The 20,619-nt window shown below is 43.8% G+C and overlaps 2 protein-coding genes across 2 annotated transcripts; one reads left to right on the top strand and one right to left on the bottom strand.

Moving 5' to 3' along the window:
• Nucleotides 1–4,502: 4,502 nt before the first annotated feature.
• Nucleotides 4,503–8,077, top strand: LOC147428954 (uncharacterized). The gene is made up of 10 exons (XM_086495918.1): nt 4,503–4,673; nt 4,754–4,891; nt 4,994–5,218; nt 5,300–5,374; nt 5,456–5,596; nt 5,900–6,040; nt 6,126–6,359; nt 6,893–7,111; nt 7,268–7,360; nt 7,447–8,077. Exons 1-10 carry the CDS (start codon nt 4,503–4,505, stop codon nt 7,900–7,902), a joined length of 1,893 nt encoding a protein of 630 aa, XP_086352044.1. The 3' UTR covers nt 7,903–8,077.
• Nucleotides 8,078–12,524: 4,447 nt separating this feature from the next.
• Nucleotides 12,525–13,540, bottom strand: LOC147428953 (uncharacterized). The gene is made up of 2 exons (XM_086496206.1): nt 12,667–13,540; nt 12,525–12,583 (listed from the first exon to the last, which is right to left on the bottom strand). The coding sequence occupies exons 1-2, from the start codon at nt 13,538–13,540 to the stop codon at nt 12,525–12,527; spliced, it is 933 nt and encodes a 310-aa protein (XP_086352332.1).
• Between the last annotated feature and the right edge of the window lie 7,079 nt (nt 13,541–20,619).

Genomic DNA, 20,619 nt, shown 5'->3' with positions numbered 1-20,619 from the left:
CTGGGTGATAGAAAGGTTATACCATTTTCCTCTTCACACACACACACACACACACACACACACACACACAAAAGTGGTGACTCTTTACGCTACATAAATACTATGCTAGAAGAAACTGCATCAACCATACACACACATATGGGTCTTGTTAGCCTGAATGGCCGGGCATGCTCACAATCGGTCTGATTTCCAGAAGTCACACACACATACACACGTACACACACACACACACACACACACACACACACACACACACACACTCACACATACACACCCAAGTAGTGGCTTGTTGCTCTACATAATTCTATACTAAGCCCGATGGGACCGCATAAACAGTACACACACATACAACATACACACGTGGTTTGCTCGCTACACCGCGTAAAAAAAACTATACCTAATGTCTGCAAGCTACATCCCACTAATTGCAGGCTTGACCGTATTGGATTAAAATACGGGGTGGCTGAGGGCTTAACCGATAGTGTCCCTAGTCGAACCTTTCAACACATGATACTACCCTAGCACATGGACCAATAGGGTTTTTTTTTTAAAAAAGGGGGACGAGTCCTTTAAAGACTTGGCTCTCACTGCTAGGTAATTGACTGTGAGACTACCCAGTGGTAGCGTGGCTTGCTCTTCACCGAGCCCTGCATTTCCGCGCATGTGGAAATTGCGCCATACAAGGCGATGCCTCCACGGATATTTGATGGGGACTTGTGCCTGCCTATGCCACACCATCTAATTGAGCCTGCGGATTCTACAAGAGGCTTTACTGTGTCGTACAGCTGGTTTCGGAGCTCAACATTGCTAGACGTGCCGAGGCCTCGGGGAAATAACGCCTTGAATGCCTCTCAGTACTCCTACAAGTCCTGCTATGTATAAAGGTGAGAGCCCCTTTGTGCTTCTCACTTAGATCGTTTGTGCTACTGTCTGTTTTTTGGCATTGAGGGATTAAGTGAGGTGAAGGGAGAGATTCTTTCATTAGTAATCATGCCTAAGAAGACAACACCGACTACTGGGAATGAACTCGAGGCTACGCAGGTTAGCATGCTTCTCGAAGGCTGTGGCTTAAAAAATTGGATTACTTGTCTGTTCTCTGAAGAAACATAATATAATGATTGTTGTCGTACATTTAACTCCTCTTGATTCTGGCTCGGCAATAGCTGCGGGACTCTAGTTACATGTTTCCTTTTTAGCCATAACCATTGGGCTACTTACTATACATCCTGGCCCTTATGACTCAGGCTTGCTAACTTGGTTCATTATGGAACTACATCTGTTAGTGGTTGATAGCCCGTATAAACAGTGATTATATGTTTGGTTCACCTTACTCAGCTCTGGTTCACCGTACTTGGTCTACCGTTGGTTGGATTGAGGTGGGGATTGGTCTATTGCATCTTTAAAACCCTGATAATACTTGGAATATTTTGAAAAATGTCATAAGGAAAGATCACCTAGTAGTTGACCCTGTTAAGCTTTGTATAGAGCTCATTATATGCGGGCCACTAGTTGAGCTGTTAGCTGGCTGTGAATATAAGGCACTTATGGGTTGCTGTATTGTTGCTCCTTCCTCTGACTATATAGTAAAGACACAATTTTTAATTTAGTCCTGTAAGATGGGCTTGCTGTTGAGTCCATGCTGATGTACATACTACTGACTTTTGCATGGCATAACTAATCTAGAGTAGCACTGGGACTAAGATAGAGTGAGCTAGATGGATGTCCATCCGTAAAATAGCATTACATTAAACTGTGGAAATACATCAGGTTGTTAACATAGAATAAATTAACTGCTGGCTGAGTGTGCTTGACTATACTGACATTGGTACTTCTTCAGGGCGTTTTGTTACATTGCCAAACTAAGGGAATCATGAAACTATGACTAACTAGTTGGTTTAACATGGATCATCGGAACGTATATGGTACTGATAAGGTGCATCCTAACTGCATATGAGTCACAAATTCGTTTGGCTGATTATGGATACTGTATATGGCGATGATTCTTCATCAGTAATTAACACTAAGGTTTCATAAACTGGTCATTGTCGGATCTTACTATAATGGTGTTTAAATATACCTACCCTATGAATGTTTTAAGAGGGGTCTGGCATATGAACATGGATTAAGAGATGGAAGGTATGGTATGTCTGGAATAACTCTGGCTGAGAAGGCTGCTGCTGCTGGGAAATCCGGCCTGAATTCTACTTTTTGTAAAAAAAATATATGGCTTGCAATATGTAACTTTTGTACAGACTAGACTAAATAAAGGTTTTTTTTAAAAAATCATAATCGGGTATTTACAGCAAAGTATGGCCCTAGGATGGGCCTTTCCGTTCTGCATAATATTCACAAACATTGTTGCTGGATTTAGTTGTTTAATTTTATCACTATCAGCAGGTACCACTCGGCTAATCAATGGTTGATCTACTTTGAGCTCACAGTAAATGAACCACTGGTTTGTATACCCCTTGTTTGTATACACTAAGTTTTGGCCTATGACTAAAAACTTATGCATCTGTAGAGGTAGGTATAACATTTTGTGTAGTAAGAGGTGTAGTCCCTCATACTATGGCTATGTCAACTCGTGCTAAAGATCCTGTATCACTGATAGCTTCTTCTTGGAAATGGATTTATGGGATTCAGGAGGATGTTTTGGAAAAGAATTTGATTTAATTTCAAAGACAAGGTTATGCTACAAATCCTCATGTTGAGGGTCTCCTTGAGAGATGCTGGTTATTTTTGAAAAATAATCCGTTTTTCAAACAAAACTCTGGCAAAATTTTTTACATACTTGTCGTTATGGTTGGGAAATATGAGGATAAGCTATATACTATATCGTATGCACTAAATCACACTCGAATTTTCGTTAGACACGGCCCAGTAAAAACATTGGGTGTTATGCACGAATTGGATGATTGTAAAACACCACCACTTGGCCACCTGCACTCTATGCATGTTTGAAAAGCTTGCATTGTTTTTAGGTAACCTGACTTGTTAATGATACTTTGACGTGGGGAGATTTCGTAAATATTTGGATTAGGCACTTCACTGGCCTCCCCTAGGATGTCATGACCTAAGGGGAAAACTATGGCCTATATACTTAGACCCTTATGGTCTGCACTATTAGGTATAGCAATAATTTAAGTTTTCAGTAGATTGACATGGATAACAACTAACTAGACCTGATGATACCTGTCTATACGCAGCCAGATCTAACGAAATGTTGCTCTGTTTGTATGGATGCAGGTAAGGGTCTATCTTGTTTGCTGTTGCTTTGTTTACTGCTATCCGGCTCAGATGGGTGATTGTATCATCCCCCCATTTACGATGTTCCAAGCTTGATGGATTTTGTATACTGTAATAATGCAAAATGTCTGTAATAACAAGGGATGTTTTGTATTATCTTTTGTGAGAATCAGGAGTCTGGAGTCTATTGAATATGTAAGTATTCAGTTGTGGTTATTGTAGCCCTAGAATAAATGAAACACACACACACACACACACACACACACACACACACACACACACACACACACACGAGAGAGAGAGAGAGAGAGAGAGAGAGAGAGAGAGAGAGAGAGAGAGAGAGAGAGAGAGAGAGAGAGAGAGAGAGAGAGAGAGAGAGAGAGAGAGAGAGAATTAATACTACAAAAGGTTGCGTTGACCTATGAAACAAATTGCATAGAATGATGTGTGCCCCTAGAGTACTACGCATGGACTAAAAAGAAAAATTGGTAGATGGCAACACTAGATAGTGGACATGGAGAGCCTCAGGACTATATACACATGCACATTTAAGAAGCTCGTTCATGGGATCGACGGCGCGGAACTGGGGCTCCATCGGCGAGACGATCTGGATCGTCCGCGTGGCGGGGTCGGGCTTGGGGTGGGAGGTAAACCCGAGCGACGAATGGCGGGACAACATGGCGCCGGGCGGGTGACGTGGCCTCGGGACGTGGGTGAGATGGCGACGGACAATCCACATCGGCATTAATTATGATGGGGGGGGGGGGGGGGGGGGGAATCCGATGGGATCACCCGCCATGATTTTGAAGTGGGGTGTGTCACCTCACCTCACCTCACCTCAGGCAGTGAGGGGAGCCTGCACGTCGTCCTGCCATGTCGCTCGGGTTGCTTTCACTTTGCACCTCGTAGTATAGCTTGCAAGATGGGCGTTCAACATTGCCACCTCTGTTTTGGGGTTTGAGGGGGTGTTTCAGGGCATCGCGTAGGTCTGTCCAGGGGGTTTCAAGGGCATCGCGGGCAAGGGGGAGCTCTGTCCAGGATTGCGCAGAGATGGCGGGCAAGGCGAAGAAGGGAGCGAGGAAGGGAATGAGGGGCGCCTACTCTACACCTCCGCCAAAGAAGCCTGCTGGAAGGGCTGGGGGGGGGAGCCAAAAAGCCGTTGCGATGAGAGCCACGCGGTCGAGGGCGGGGCCAACGCCGGTTGAGGAGGTCAAAGAGGTGGGTGGGGGAGCTCCTTCTTACAGTGTCTCAACCCGATGTTGTTCCGGAGCCTTTGGTGGTCAAGACTGCTGCTGTGGGAGGGGAAAGGACCAAACAATGACGACGTTCCTCCATTGGCGGTTGTAGAACCGGAGCCATGCAAGCCTGCTGTTGCTGTGACCAAGGAAGGGAAGAAGGGGGCTTTAAAGGCACAACAGCCAGAACAAGTAAGACAGTTCCCGGGTTTACCTGTGAATGTCCGGGTTTATCTGTGGACGTTTGGGTTTACTTGTTTCAACGTGTGCAGGGTTTGAAGATTGCAACGCCTCAGGGCCAAGATGCTCCTCTGTCGACGGATGTACCTCGAGAGGCGTGCCAAGGTGCTGCTTCGAAGAAAGCTCCAAAGGCCCCAAAGGCCCCAAAAGAGATCCAACGCACAAAACAGGTAGGACTCTTCCTGTAAATGCCCGGGTTTATCTGTCATTGCCCGAAGATTTGTGTGGTTTAAGGGAAATTTGTGCCTGCTGTTAAGTGTTCACATGTGCAGGGTTTGAAGAGGGCAACGCCTTTGAAGATTGATGCTCCTCTGTCGGCAGATGTACCTCGAGAGCCGTGCCAAGGTGTTGCTTCAAAGAAGGCTCCAAAGGCCCCAAAGATTGCAACGCCTTTGAAGATTGCAAAGCCACCGGGCCAAGATGCTCCTTTGTCGGCGGATGTACCTCGAGAGCAAGGCCAAGGCTCTGTTTTGAAGAAGGCCCCAAAGGCCCCAAAGGTCTCAAAGGAGGCCCAACCAACAAAACATGTAAGATTTGTGTAGGGTCAAGATGCTCCTCTGTCATCGGATGTACCTTAGGAGCCATGCCAAGATGCAAGTATGAAGAAGGCCCTGGCCCCAAAGGCCCCAAAGGAGATCCAACCAAAAAAACAGGTAGGAGAAATGCCTGTGTTTATCTGTCAATGCCCGAGTATCGCTAGCTGTTAAGTGCTCCTAGGTGTTTAAGATGTGCAGGGTTTGAATCTGGTTAAAGGATCAAGCCCGTTGAAGGCTCAAAAAAGCAGCCAGTCAAAGGAGGTGAATGGCACGGCGGGTACCCGACCAGGGGCTCCAAAGGCTCCTAAGGCTCCAAAGGAGGACCAACAAACTAAAATGGTAGGACTGTGTCCGGGTTTATCTGTTAGTGCCCGGGTATTGTGCAATTTTTTTGAAAATTGTCGGTTGTAAGGTGTTCACGGGTGGCAATGTGTGCAGGATATAATTGTGCTTGAAGGATCAAGTCCCTTGAAGGTTCAAAAGAGTGGTCAAGCAAAGAAGTTGAGTGGCACAGCAGGCTCCTAGCCACCCAAGACACAGGTATGCAACAAACGGCCCTAGGCAGACTATTGCAATGAAAGTGTGCCTTGCAAGTGTTTTTGGTCCTTGCACCCGGGTTTATGTCTGAGTGCATTGTCATAGGTGAGCAAGAGAAAGGCCAAGGCCGATGTGAAAGAGAAAGAAGGTACGTCGGTCCCCGAGCAACAAAATGTGAAGAGGTTGAAGAGGATGAAAGAGGTGGAAGTCCGTGATCCCGTCGAGCGGAAACTTGTTGTTGATGAGGTAAGCCCCTCAAGTGTTGTGCAAGAAGACAATGAATTTTTTTTTTTAATCTTATGGTTTTCCTCTTCTTTGATAAAATGGTTAGGTCAAGGTGAAAGGGCACACGGGCAAGGGGCAGTTGGAGAAGGTGCCGGAGGTTAAGATTGCTCTAAAGAGGGATGGTGTGAAGAATAAGGCTAAAAAGCATGTGGAGATGGGGCAAGAGGATGAAGGGCCGGCGGATAAGGCTCTTGCCCTTGTCGGCTCTTCAAAGCGGCCCAAGCTTCAAGTAAAAAGAGCAAAACAATCAGGGGCAAGCTGTACTACCTCCACAACTGTGGTAAGAAGTCCTAAGAAGTCCCTAGGTTTATCTGTCACGGCATGGTGTGCAACTCTCTCTCTCTCTCTCTCTCTCTCTCTAGTTTTCTTGTTGCCCGGGTTTATCTGTCACGGCATGGTGTGCAACTCTCTCTCTCTCTCTCTCTCTCTCTCTCTCTCTCTCTCTCTCTCTCTCTCTCTCTCTCTCTCTCTCTCTCTCTCTCTCTCTCTCTCTCTCTCTCGCTCGTATTCTTATTGCCCGATCTGTCACGGCATGGTTTGCAACTCTCTCTCTCTCTCTCTCTCTCTAGTATTCTTATTGCCCGGGTTTATCTGTCACGGCATGGTGTGCAACTCTCTCTCTCTATGTCTAGTATTCTTATTGCCCGGGTTTACCTGTCACGCATGGTGTGCAACTCTCTCTGTCTAGTATTCTTATTGCCCGGGTTTATTTGTCACGGCTTCGTGTGCAACTCTCTCTCTGTCTAGTATTTTGTATTGCCCGGGTTTATCTGTCACTGACTTGCTTTGCCTTTTGTATTGTATTGGATGTAGACGCCTTCTGTTGAGGTTATCAATGGGGGTAAGTTGGTGAGGATTTGTCGGGCTGAACCACCATGTGCGAGTCGGAACACTCTCATGGAGAAGCGATCACGGATGATTCAACACTTAAAAAAAGTACATGGGCTGGATGTCTTCATCCCTCAAAGGCTCGGAGGGCGGCCTCGAGGGAGTGTCAACAACGACATGCCCAAGTCAAGTATACGAGATCAGGTACGGGCCCAACAATGCTTTAAGGATGTGAGTCGAAAGTTTGCAGTAAATCGCAAGAGGATTGAGGAGAGAGCAAAGAATAGGGCAGCCCTCACTTGGGACGTTCTTCCGCGCAAGGCTCAAGCGGCCATGAAGAAAGATACTTTTATCATGCAGTTTGTGGCCAACCACATGAAAACGATCGATCAAAGGGAAGAGGCAATGAAAAAGGAGATCAAGAGTCACGTGGAGGAAGGCTACGAATCTAGGGTAAGTTCTATGGTCATAGAAGCCAACTTTACTATTTTAATTGGGTTTGTGTTTTTGTAAGTGCCCGGGTTTATTCTATGTCTGAGCTTAAATTAATCTGTTTTATTGCAGCACCTCGTAGTGATGAGGATAAAAGCAGCGGGGGGAGTAGCGGAGGGAGTGATGACGAGTCTAACCAGGATGGGAGTGGGGATGATGATCTTGATTATGGTAGCGATGGGGATGCCGATGATGACGATGGTGGGAGTGACACAAGTGGTGGCGGTAATGACATAAGCGGTGGGAGTGACATAAATGGTGCCAATGATGACGATGGTGGGGGTGACACAAGTGGTGGCGGTGATGACATAAGTGGTGGGAGTGACATAAGTGGTGGCGGTGATGACGATGGTGGGGGTGACATAAGTGGTGACGGTGAGGATGATGGGACTGATGACGACGATGACGGCGGTGGAAGTGGCAAAGGGGACAGTGAGAATGGCGCCCAAGATGTTAGTAGTGATGAGGATGAGGCGCAAGAGATTTTATCTTCACCTGCTTGAGATTGTTTTGAGTGACTATGTCATTTGTATGATTTTGTTTCACATACTTATCAGCTCTAACATGGAATGTGAACTTTTCATTCTCTCCTCGGCTTATGCTAGGTGGTTAAAACAACTTTGTGTTACAAATTTTTTGGGTTGACATGTTATCCACGTTTACATGTTCGGATGTTAAATTAAGTCGGGTTTATGGATCCTGGGTTGATATGTGTACCAGGTTTACTTTATCGGTTATCAAATAAGTCTAGGTTTTATGGATTTCCTGGGTGGATATATTGTCGAGGTTGACATGTTGTTTGTATAGTGGTTTGCATTCATGGTTTATATGTTATTTGTATAGTGTGCTGCAAATTTAGAAAATGATGTTTGTATGAACTTGCATCACATACTCATCAGCTTTAGCATGCAATGTGTTGGCTTTCCCTTCTCTCTCTTGGCTTAAGCTATGAAGTTAAGTTGCTTCATAGTTTGAATAGTGTGCCTTGGGTAGACATCCACGGTATATGTGAAAGCTTGTGAAGTGCGTAGATTTTGTGGTTGTATTTGCAAGCTGTCATTCAAGTTGTATTTGCAAGTTGTGTTGTTTGGTATCATGGCAAATTTCACCATATGGTTTGAAAGCCTCTCTCTCTCTCTCTCTCTCTCTCTCTCTCTCTCTCACACACACACACACACACACACACACACACACACACACACACACACACACACACACACACGAAAACTCATCCAATGTTTTATGTTTTGGTGCGTTAGTCATGCATTTGGTTTTCCTTGGACAAGTTTCAAAAAAAACATTGACATTGCCATTGTGCCTAAGCTATTAGTAGTGGTAGTAGTATTAGTGCTCGTAGTGAAAATCCACAATGATGATGGTAGAAAGAGGAAAGGAAGATGCTGCCAAGAGTATAAGACAATCATACTAGAAGGACAAATCTCTTCTCCACTTGCATAACGTACATTTCTACAACTAAACTCTTTCTCTGTGTGTGTGTGTGTGTGTGTGTGTTTGAACCTAATTAGTCTAATATTAACATAAAATTTTATTATTGTATAACTTAAATCTAACTATATAGACACTGCAATCTCTATCAAAGTTGAGAAAAACTATACACCTAATAGTTGCACAAGAAATACAATCCTAAGAGGGCATCAAGAATGAACTGCCACATAAAGAGGTAGCCCATGGTCAATTAAAATAGGTATGGAATTAAGTGTATAAAGCAAAGGTATTGAAAATTACTTTAGGGAAGGTAATGAGTCAAAATCTCCATCACAAGACAAGAAGTAGTGCCGATAGGTTGAGCAAAACCCAAAACAAGTATAAGGTTGATTGAAAGAAGACAAACAAAAAGCCTATCAAGTTGTACAAAGTAAGAATAGTCCACTCCTTTACCACCATAATAATAAGTTTAAAACTTGCCTTATTCAAGTGAAAAGAGATGGTAGGTGATTGAGAGGTCCAAGAATAGTACAAATAACCAAACATGGGATACAGATAAACCTGGGCAAAACAGCAAGACAAGAGGCAGATGTTTACTGCTCAGTTTCAGGTGAAAAGATATGGTAGGTGATTGAGAGGTCCAAAAATAGTACAAATAACCAAACATGGGATACAGATAAACCCGGGCAAAACACCAAGACAAGAGGAAGATGTTCACTGCTCAGTTTTAGGTGAAAAGATATGGTAGGTGATTGAGAGGTCCAAAAATAGTACAAATAACCAAACATGGGATACAGATAAACCCAGGCAAAACAGCAAGGCAAGAGGAAGATGTTTACTGCTCAGTTTTACAAAAGTACAATTCGATGAGCTGATGCCAATACTCCATGCATGGTTTCCCCATCATTAAACTTCAGATCAAACAAACTCTCATCATCCCATGAAACAATAAGGCTTGTTGGCCTATCAATGCTCCTAGCTTTTCTTGAGCTCTTAGCCGTGGAGTCATAGGCAACAATGCATTGCAAGTGTGGCATGTATCGACCCCCTCATCCACCAAGAAAGTCTTTGTGCAACAATGATGACAGTAAACCCGCCTTTGTGAAGCAAACGGAACTCGCTTACGGCCCCTTTGATGCTTATGTCGCAAGGCACCCGTTTGTCTAGAGGGCGTGTGGGCACCGTGATTTGCATATTTACTCCTTCTGGCCTAGGTTGGCCATGACCAAGTCGAGTGGCAGTTACATGTGCCTGTACTTGTGTTCACTTCCCTTCTTTGGCAAATCGATCTCCATGGGTGCTCTTGAGGCCAACATATGCTGCTTGCACTTGCCCCACCAATGACAAGATCTTTGAGTCACTATATGATGGAATTCCCTCTTCAATGTTGTGCAAGAGTGCTTTTAGCTCGTCAATGCATTGGATCAAAACTTGTGTTGGAGGAGGCTCTACATCGATGGTAGTATCCTCAAACTGTTCAGGATCGTGCTCCATGACTAGCTCTTGGGCTGTGTCAATGATGGGTAGAATATGGCTAATATGAGAAAATAAGTCCCGTAAGATGAGTCGCATTCCATACAGATTCTTGCAGTTGCGTAAACCAATCTGGGCAGTCACAATATGCCGACTGTATACTAACTTGATACCATGTCCCTGTGGATGACATGCTCAAGACCTTAAATAAGAGTGCAGATTCATCGATAACTTGAATCGTCGATGGGTCATTTGCATATCTCCTTAAGATTTATTCACCTTGTGCAAGTCTTGTGGTCTGCAGCTAATCATTTCCATAAATGTTGTGCTTTCCAGAGTCAACTACACAAAATATACAGTGATCAGCTTCAGAAGCAATCCAGACACAGATAAACCCGGGCAACCATATAAACCTATACCATACTATAAGCCCAGGCACAAATGCAAGTCTTCATGCAAACAAATAATCCTACTAGGCAGTCATAGATAAACCCATTTCCTTTGCTTTGATTAATATGAAAAGAAAATATTATACCAATCTCTTGCTTCTGACGAAAGAACTCGATAGCAGTGCCACCCATTCGTGTCCCGATGTTGGAGTCACCCACCAGGGCATGCAATAGATCCAAGGCTGATCGATTGATCCTTGCATCTAGAAGCCTGTATTTCACATACTGCCATAGTCACTCGACCAAATTGGTAGTGTCCACATGCCCATGTGGAAATAAACGACTGTATTTTGGCCACATTCGTCGCCAGATGCATGTCTTTGCGGCCCAACCATTACAGATATACCTTACAATATTAGGGTGGCCTTCACATTCTATCAACAACTGGGCATACCGAGCCTCGAAGTTGTCCTCTGTACCACATTGCATTAGATTTTCCATTGATGCATATAGGGTTTCACGCATCTCCTTAGGAGCCTGCAAAAAAAGTGGGTAGGCATATCAAGAAACATATACGAGATAATCTATAGTTCACCATATCAGCCCAGGTCCACACAGATAAGCTCTCACACACAGAAAAACCAAGGCACTGACAAATAAACCCAGACACTGACAGATAAACCCAAGCACCATCAAATAAATCCAGGCATTGACAGATAAACCCAAGCACAAACAAATAAATCCAGTCATAGACAGATAAACCCAGGCACTGACAAATAAACCTAGGCACTAACAGATAAACCCAAGAACTAACAGATAAACATCTGACATGCAGATAAACCCACGTACACATATACAAAACCATATTAAAAACCTGTGGAAGCAAGTGCTCCACCCATGCTTTCTTGGTATGGAACCAACATAGCAAGACAGTACATGCAATTTGTTGAGTTGTCCCATCTTTTTCCACCTCCCAACAAGATTGATCAGCATGAACAACTTTATTGATGGCCAATAATGAAGTCATACACTTGTCAATCACCAATGCTCGAGGGCGAATGTTGTTCATTCTGTGGAACACAAGCCTTAGTGTCACTTGCAAAGAAATGCTTTCTTGAGATGTTCCTACATCATGTGTGCACAACATAAACCACAAGGGTAAACCAATTCCATTTTGATTTGGCAATACGGCTGCATAGAGTGGCATCCCAAAAACATTTGTTTTGAATGTGGAGTCTATTGCCCAAGCATTGTTTGTTGAGAAACACAAGCACATGTGGAGCATCCAATCATCCTGAATAATGAGTATGAATGGCCTTTCCATCTCATCGAAGCCATCCGGGTTGTAGGGTTGAAAATAGAGAACTTTGTTTTGCTCTTTTAATTTTAGAGCCTCCTGGTACATTGAAGACCAGTCTCGCTTCCTAGCCTCCCTAAACAAAAGCAGTCAATTAAACTCAAGTCTTAAATGAATCTGACAGATAAACCCAAGCAAAATAATAAATAAACCCAGGCACTACCCGAAAATAGACCCAGGCACCATGACAGATAAGCCCATACAAACCTATGATTATCCCAGCAAGGAGACATTCAGGGCTTTATTACCTTCAGATCGGAGCTGATATGCCATCATTTGAATTTCCTTTGGTATCATGAAGAATCTATGTGACACTTGCTCTATCGGCAATGCCATATTGAAGTGAAATAGCTCCTTGGAGACACTCATCTTTGCGACATGGCGACATGTTCGAACGTCAAACAAATCTTCCATGCATCGTTTCCTCACAGTAGGATGCACCAGCAAGTGATAAAGATCCTCACGTGATCCCGGCACATGACCTTTGTGCCCAACATGAACCCTTATCCTTACACTTTCCTTTATATCATAGACGCGTTGAATGACGATAGTAAACGGGCATCCACACTTCTTTGATGTGCGCAGTCTTCGATGATCGTGACCCTTTCTTCGTGCCTCCCCATTGCAATGACACACAAGTTGAATGAATCCCCTCGACGACGATGATTGTTGCTCTACCAATCTAGCCTTGTGCTTGATGGCAATAGGGTTGATCACATTTTGAATATCATCCATCAGTGTTGTATGTTCCTCAACACCACCTTCATCCTTGCCGGGAGTCTTTTGTTTGTCTTGTAAACCCGGGCAATTTTCTGTGGAAGTGGTGTCATGGCTCTCCAATTCCCCCAACCCGGGCAACGATGCACAAACACACAAGTCCAAAAACTCCTTCACATAAGCAAGTGGGATTCCATGCTGTCTAATACTTGTGCACCATGTACATGCAATGGATGCCATCGTTGCCCGCAAGCATAAATGGTCGTTTGAGTGGCATGCGGAAACAATGCTTTCCCAATCTTCTATACATGCAATAAACTTTCCATTCCCAATAACAAGACGTGAAGATCCACCTTGGTCAACCATTACGTGGAGTGAATCCCTCATTCTTGCCCATTTTTTCAAGTCTAGCACACCTCGCTTGTCATGGGCTTTGAGAGCACTTATGGTAATCGTTTGGCCACTTTCGATAGAAGCTATCATAAGCCCGTATGTTTGTCTATCAAAAGCAAAGTACCTAGTTGATGCAAAAGCAAATGCATCCAAACACCCACTTTCATGCTCTTCAAAGAACTCTTCCATGTCATCCATATCACTTGAGTTTCCATCCGAAGTGCCAACCGCCCCCCCCTCGGACTCGTTCCAAGCACCATCAAGCTCCCCGAAGCTCTCATTGCCTTGTAGCTGCAAGAGCAACCCATTCAGATCCCACCCCCAAGGCCCCCCAACCGCTGCCCCTCCACTGACGGAGGCGTGCATCTTCGTCAACACAAAACACCCGCGTGCGCCCCCTGTTCAGAAGCCCGGGTTTACCCCCACCCCTACACCTGCTCTGTTGCACAACCTTCCCCAATTCAAATATGAAACTAGCCCTCCACCCCGCCACCCCACCTTGCATGAAGCAATCCCTTTCGGCGCCCTAATTGACAATCATTGTCCGCGCACAGAAAGCCGCCCCAGCCATCCACCTGCCCCTTTATCCACGTGGCACCTCGTAGCCTGAGGCCACGTCACCCGCCCGGCGCCATGTTGTCCCGCCATTCCTCGCCCGGGTTTACCTCCTACCCCGAGCCCGGCCCAGGCACACGAACGATCCAGATCGTCTCGCCGATCGCGCCCCAGTTCCGCGCCATCGATCCCATGAACGAGCTTCTTAAATGCACATGTGTATATAGTCCTGAGGGAGAGCGAGGCTCCCAATATGCATCCTAGCCTGTATGACCTCTATGGAAGAAACTACTCCCGTCCTGAGGATATGCTAGGGTTACGGATACAATACATGATGGCCACTTTGAGTAGGGGTACGGTGATGTCTCTGTATCAAATATAATCTTTGATGCCTGTCGGAGAGTGCAATGGCCGTGGTTTGACGGATCAATACCCCTCATTTTTTCTCGTCTCTGGCTAACTCAACACTTCTAGAGGGGTGCTCCTCCATGGTATCTCGATGCCGATGCTAGTGCATCTCTAGCAAAAGAGGAGGCTTGGCATCGCTTGGTCCAAAACCCTCCTTGAAGAGAGAGCGATATCTCCCTCTAATCTCATAGTCCGGATTCTCTTTGTCTCTCTCACTCTAGCTTGCATAATCTACAAGTCCTCTCCTCCATCTCGAGTCTAATACTAGTATGACGCCACCGCCACTGCCACCGCCAAAGGCTGTGCTGTGGATTTTCTTTCAACAACCCTTGACTAACAATAGCATCATGAATTCTTTAGCCTAGATCACCATCTTGTGTATGCCACATGCCTTCAAGGTGCAAATGTACATGATTGCATTTGGAAAGATGCCCTCTCTCTACATCTGATGAAAACAACCCAAGCTGGGTATATCCCACAATCACTACATTCCAAGAGACTATATCCTGGACAGGAAGCTCCTCAAGCACTTTTTGTACTTTATGAAGTGCACCACATTTGGCATATATGTCAACCAAGGCAGTTCCAAGCTCGGTGCTTTCTTTCAACAACCATTGACTAACAATATCATCGTGAACTCTTTTGCCCATATAAGAATTTTGTGTACTGTCACATGCCTTCAAGGTCCGATTGTGTGTGCATGATTGCATTTGGAGAAATGCCCTCTCTTTGCATCTGCTGAAAACAGTTGAAAGCTTCCTGACATGACCCTGTTGGACATATCCTACAATCAAATGCACTCCATGAGATAGCATCGGGGACAGGAAGCTACGTCGCGGACCTCTTGAGCTCACAAAAGAATGACTTATTCTCTTCCCCTCCATGTTTGCTTGTGTGGCGGATATTGCTGCTTTCTTGGGGCTACTCTATGTTCACGAAGCCAAGATACCTCAACCTCTTCAACCACATTTTGGTCCAGCTCTACGCCCTAGTTGCCACGACCAACACCATCTTGCTTGACCTCACTTCTACGTACCGATCCACTCCTCCAGTCATAAGTACGTCTTCCACCTTGCTCCTCTCCATCACCAAACTAACTACACCCTCTTCCACGACCACCACTGTGGCCCCCCTCCTATGCAAACCTACCCTCCTCATCCTCGCGCGGTAATGAGAATTCACCATTTTGCACTGCACTACGATCCTCATAGCCTCCTTTGCCACCTCTATACTCACCACCATTTTGATTATTCCGGTCATTATAGTCACTACGATCACCCCCATTTTCCAATCCGAGCCTGTTCTAAAATAGTCCAAAGCTTCTTGGCCCTACCCAAGTTAGGCATATCCCTACAATTAATGCATTCCAAGAGACAACAACATCTCGGAAAGGAAGCTCCTCGAGCACTTTTTTGTGCTTTATGAAGTGCACCACATTAGGTATACATGTCAACCAAGGTAGTGCCAAGCACGGTGTTTTCTTTCAACAATCCTTGACAAAATATATCATCATGAATTCTTTTTCCCATATCAGCATCTTGTGTAATTCCACATTTCTTCAAGGTGCAAGTGTACATGGTTTCATTTGGAGAGATGCCCTCTCTTTGCAGCTGCTAAAAGCAGCTTAGAGCTTGTTTCATTTGGAGAGATGCCCTTTCTTTGCAGCTACTAAAAACAACCCAAAGCTTACCCTTGCCTTCAAGATTTAATCATTGGTGCAGCCAAAGACTTGTACGAGTTTCTTTAAGGGCTTTAAATAAAAAGTAATCACACTTCAAACTGAGGGTTGTGAATCAGCCCCACCACCTCAATGCTCAACTACACCATATGGCCTCCAAACCCATGTTCCTATTTGTTGCTAAGTGGCAGCTATCTTATTCTAAATAAAATACGTGTATTACAACTGCTATGATAAGGAGTCCTTTGTAAAGCGTTGGATTTTTGGTGCAATTGTGGATCATTGGATAAAGCTTGCACATTAATACCACATGGCAAAAAACTTTGTTTTTTAATATTTCTTCCAGGTCTTTGTGAGAGGTGTTGACATATGTGTACCTCTCTCTTTAAAGAGGGCCATTGTGTTGGAATTAGGGTTGCACGAAAACACACACAGCTTAGAGAAGACGAAGGAAGCTCAAGGCACACAACAGAGAGTGTATTACTTAGTGTGCAATGGAAAGATAGAATAGCCCTAGAATGATGGTCGAATATACAATGCACGGGGGAAAAAAACTCCTAGTGAGGGGAAAAATGCCTCCGCGGTCCTTAGTGTGTTCACAGACATCACTACCACATGTATATGGTAACAAATCCCCCCTGGGAGTGATGCGGTGAACAAGAGCTGGCAGATATAGTAAAGGGAAGTGCCATGCCCTGAGGACATGATCAATCCACAAAGGGGAGTAAGCCCAAAACTTTGCGAAAAGCTTTGAACTTCCCAAAAGACAATTCCTTTGTGAAAATATCTACAAGGTTGTCCTCATGTGTTGGCACATAAGCCAAGTTGATCTCTCCTGCTGAGAGCCTCTCCCTGACATAGTGGTAATGCACCTCAATGTGCTTTGTGCGAGCATAAAAAACTGGGTTCCTTGCAGTTGTCAATGCGCTATGGCTATCAGTGTAGATAGTGTTGGCTCGGGGGGTTTGACTTTTAGTACCCCCCTATATAATGTGCGTTCGTGGGAGATTTAAAAAACCCTTTTTTTAACATGTTTGAATGAATAAAATGACCCCTTATTTTAGGATTTTTTTCCAAAATTGAATGTAAAACCCCCTTATATTAATGTATCTCTATTAAATTTCTTAAACTTTTTGCATTTTAAAACCCCTCTTTTCGAGCTCACGTTATACATTAGCATGATTACATAGTGCACCCCTCGAGAGTGTTGGTAGTGTTCCTATCCAACACCCAAATTAGCCATAAGGTGTCTTAGCCATACACACTCAACCGTAGCAAAGACTACCCTGTACTCAGCCTCACAACTGGAAGTGGCCACGGTAGATTGCTTCTTGCTCAACCATGATATGCATGAACTGCCAAGCATGAAACAAAAACCACTTGTCACGTGTCAAAAAAACCAACCCAATCTGAGTCTGAAAAAGCATGTAAGTCTAGCGGCAATGATTCTCCCTTGGGATAAAACAAGCCAAGATGTAAAGTGCCACTCAAGAAGCGAAAAATCCTCTTGACAGCCTGCCCTGGGCTATGCATAAATCTGCTGACCCGTGAGATTGCAAACTGAATATGGGGCCTCGTGTTGCATACATAAATGAGGCAACCAACAACATTTTAGTAAAGAGTGACTCGATAGGATCACTAGCATCATGAAGACTCAATTTTAAACCTGTTTCCATGGGAGTGGCAATGGGTTTGCAATCCTCAAGTCCAAACTTACATAACTTTTCTGACACAATGCAATACCACCATCACACTGCTTAAACTACATGCCCAAGTAATGATGCAGCAGCCCCAGATCTTTCATCTTGAAAGTAGCATTCAAATCAGCCTTAAATTGAGTAATATATCTCTCATTTGGTCCAGTGATCAGTAAATCATCCACATAGAGAACCACAATGAGAAATACATCACCCTCACGCTTTACATACAATGTGCTTTCTGTTGGATTGTTAAGAAAGCCTCGTTTGAACAATTGAGTGTCAACCTTCTCATACCAAGCACGAGAAGATTGCGTTAACCCATACAAAGCTTTCTTACATTTGCACACTTTGTCCTCTTGTCCTTTCTTGACAAAATCATGAGGCTGCGTTACATAAACTTCCTTTAAATATGTCACCATTCAAGAAAGCAGTAAGAATGTTTGATTGATGAACATCCCAACCAAAATGAGCTGCTACGACACATAGAAAATGCACAGTAGTCATACGACAAGTGGGAGCAAAAGTCTCTTCATAACCTATGCCTTTATATTTTGCATAACCCTTTGCAACAAGTCGAACCTTATAGCGATCAATCTCACCATTTAACTTGTAAACCCACTTCGTACTACCAATGGCCTTTTTTTTAGGAGGAAAATCACATAAAGTCCGTGTGTCATTTTCTATAAGTGCATCATATTCTGATTGCATGGCAGCCATCCAATTTTTTGAATTCTCTGCTTCATCAAAGACAGAGATTCCTCAGCATCATGTAAGCTAGACACAGCCAAAGCATAACAATCTGATGCATAAGATGAATGATGAGAACCTGAACGAGTACGACTAGACAAAGGTGCATCCAATTTACTGTCACACCAAGTATGCACCAGCCATTTAGGCATACCTCTAGCCTGCTCATTCTCAGCCCTTTCCTCATCAAGTACATCATGTACATGTGCATCAGTAATAGGCTCATCTATAACATTTTCAAAAACCCCCATAGGATGTACATTTGCCTCATTGGAATTGACATTCGAACTTCCACCACTGAAAAGCGGCAACAAAGTGTCATAAATGTATTGTGAGCTTACATTACTATCTCTAGTACATGACAACAAGGGCTAAATAGAATCTTCCACAAACACAACATCCCTGATACCAAGATACGCTTTGTTTGTGGATGATACAACGTGTAACCTTTGTTTTCAACACTATAACCAACAAAAATACATTTGATAGCCTTATCAACCAATTTCGTGCGTTGTGTTTGTGGCACCAAAGCATATGCCAAACAACCAAAAACACGCATGTGCTCAATAGAAGTCTTTCTATCATGCCATGCTTCATATGGAGTAGTAGATTGCAAAGATTTTATAGGACACCTGTTTAGTACATAAGTGGCACACATCATGGCCTCAGGCCAAAAAAAATGTGGCAAAGCTTGACTTTTGACCATACATTGTGCCATTGTCGTAAGTGACCTATTTTTCCTCTCACCAACACCATTTTGTTGAGGCGTATAAGGCACTATACATTGGTGTTTTATCCCACAACTAGCCAAAAATGCATTAAATTCATGAGACATATACTCCCCCCCTTGATCGGAATGGAGGGTGCCCGTGATACATTTCGAGACATTTTGAGCCATAGCCAAAAATTGTTTGAAGCACATAAAGACTTCAAAATTCGCTTTACACGAATACACCCATGCATGCATGGAGTAATCATCAATGAAAGTCACGAAGTAAAGGTAATTGCCCAAGGACGGAGTTTGCATGGGCCCACAAATATCATTATGCACAAGCTGCAACCTGCATGTGGCCCTAACTGAACCATGCTTTGGAAACTTTGAACGTTGTATCTTACCCAAAATACAACCTTCACAAACATGCTTGACAGGTGCTTGAAGAGGCAGCAAAGAAGCAACCATATCATATTTCTGTAAACGCAGTAAACTGACAAAATTCAGATGTCCAAAACGTGCATGCAAAAGTTTTGCATCTAAAATAGCCTTTGAGTCACATCTGCATCATTTGCAAAATTTTGCCCACGCTTGTCATACAAAGTGAGATTTTACAGCCCACGGCATAAAATGCCAAATACAACAATTTCATCACCAAAACTAAGATCATGTACTGTAATAATTGTCATCCACAAATTTGACAACAAGTCCAAGTCTAGCAAGTGCAGATATAGACAAAAAATTCTTGATCGCAGGGACATACAATGCATCAACATGTGTGAAAGAACTGCCATTTGCAACAGTAAGCACAATCTTTCCAACTCCCTGAACCGGATAAGAGGCATTATTGGCACAAGTGACTAATTTCCCATGAGGGATAGACTCAAGAGAGGTGAACAATTCATAATGTGAGGTAATGTGCTTTGTAGCACCAGTGTCAAAATACCACACACGTGAATCTATAGCAACTGACATGCATGCATCATGGACAACATGATTATATGTACATTTTGTACTAAAAGCCCATTCTGCATCAACATCAGCATCACAATCTCCTTTCACAAAAGACTCAACAATAGCTGCATTTGTAATGGAACCAGCATTAGTAGTGGAATCAACCTCTTTCTTCTTAGCCTCTTTGTCCTTCAACTTAGGACACTGCTTGATCAAATGATCATTAGCTTTACAATAGTGGCAAAGCATCTTCTTTTTGGCCCTTTTCACCAGAATTCCCAAACGAATTGTTACCAGAAGAAGCATCAAGAACATGTGATTTATCACTCACAGAAGAATCATGAGAAGTGGCTACATTACTGTTACCACCTTTTCTTTGAGTACCAATAAAGGCATGTTAAACTGCACATGTCTAGTCCGGTTTTTCTGGAAAGTGACTCTTGCAATAGCAATGTGCATAATGCATCAAACTTGACAACTTCACAATTTCCTTGGGTCATAAGTCTCCAAGTACTAGAGAAAGTCTGGTAAGAATCTGGCAAGGCATCAAGAACAGTCTGCACAAGGGAATTTTCTGAAATGACTTAATTTGCAGAAATAAGTTGCTCATTGATATCCTTGACACTAGCAAGGAAAGTGTCCATATCATCTTCCTCCTGCATAATCTTCGACTCCAACTCTTTACGCAACA

The sequence above is a fragment of the Adiantum capillus-veneris genome, chromosome 22 (assembly GCF_014529385.1).
Source record: "Adiantum capillus-veneris isolate H3 chromosome 22, ASM1452938v2, whole genome shotgun sequence".
In the NCBI taxonomy this organism is placed as follows: Eukaryota; Viridiplantae; Streptophyta; class Polypodiopsida; order Polypodiales; family Pteridaceae; genus Adiantum; species Adiantum capillus-veneris.
The sequence above is the reverse complement of the archived record's forward strand: the minus strand, read 5'-3'. Positions and strand labels throughout refer to the sequence as shown.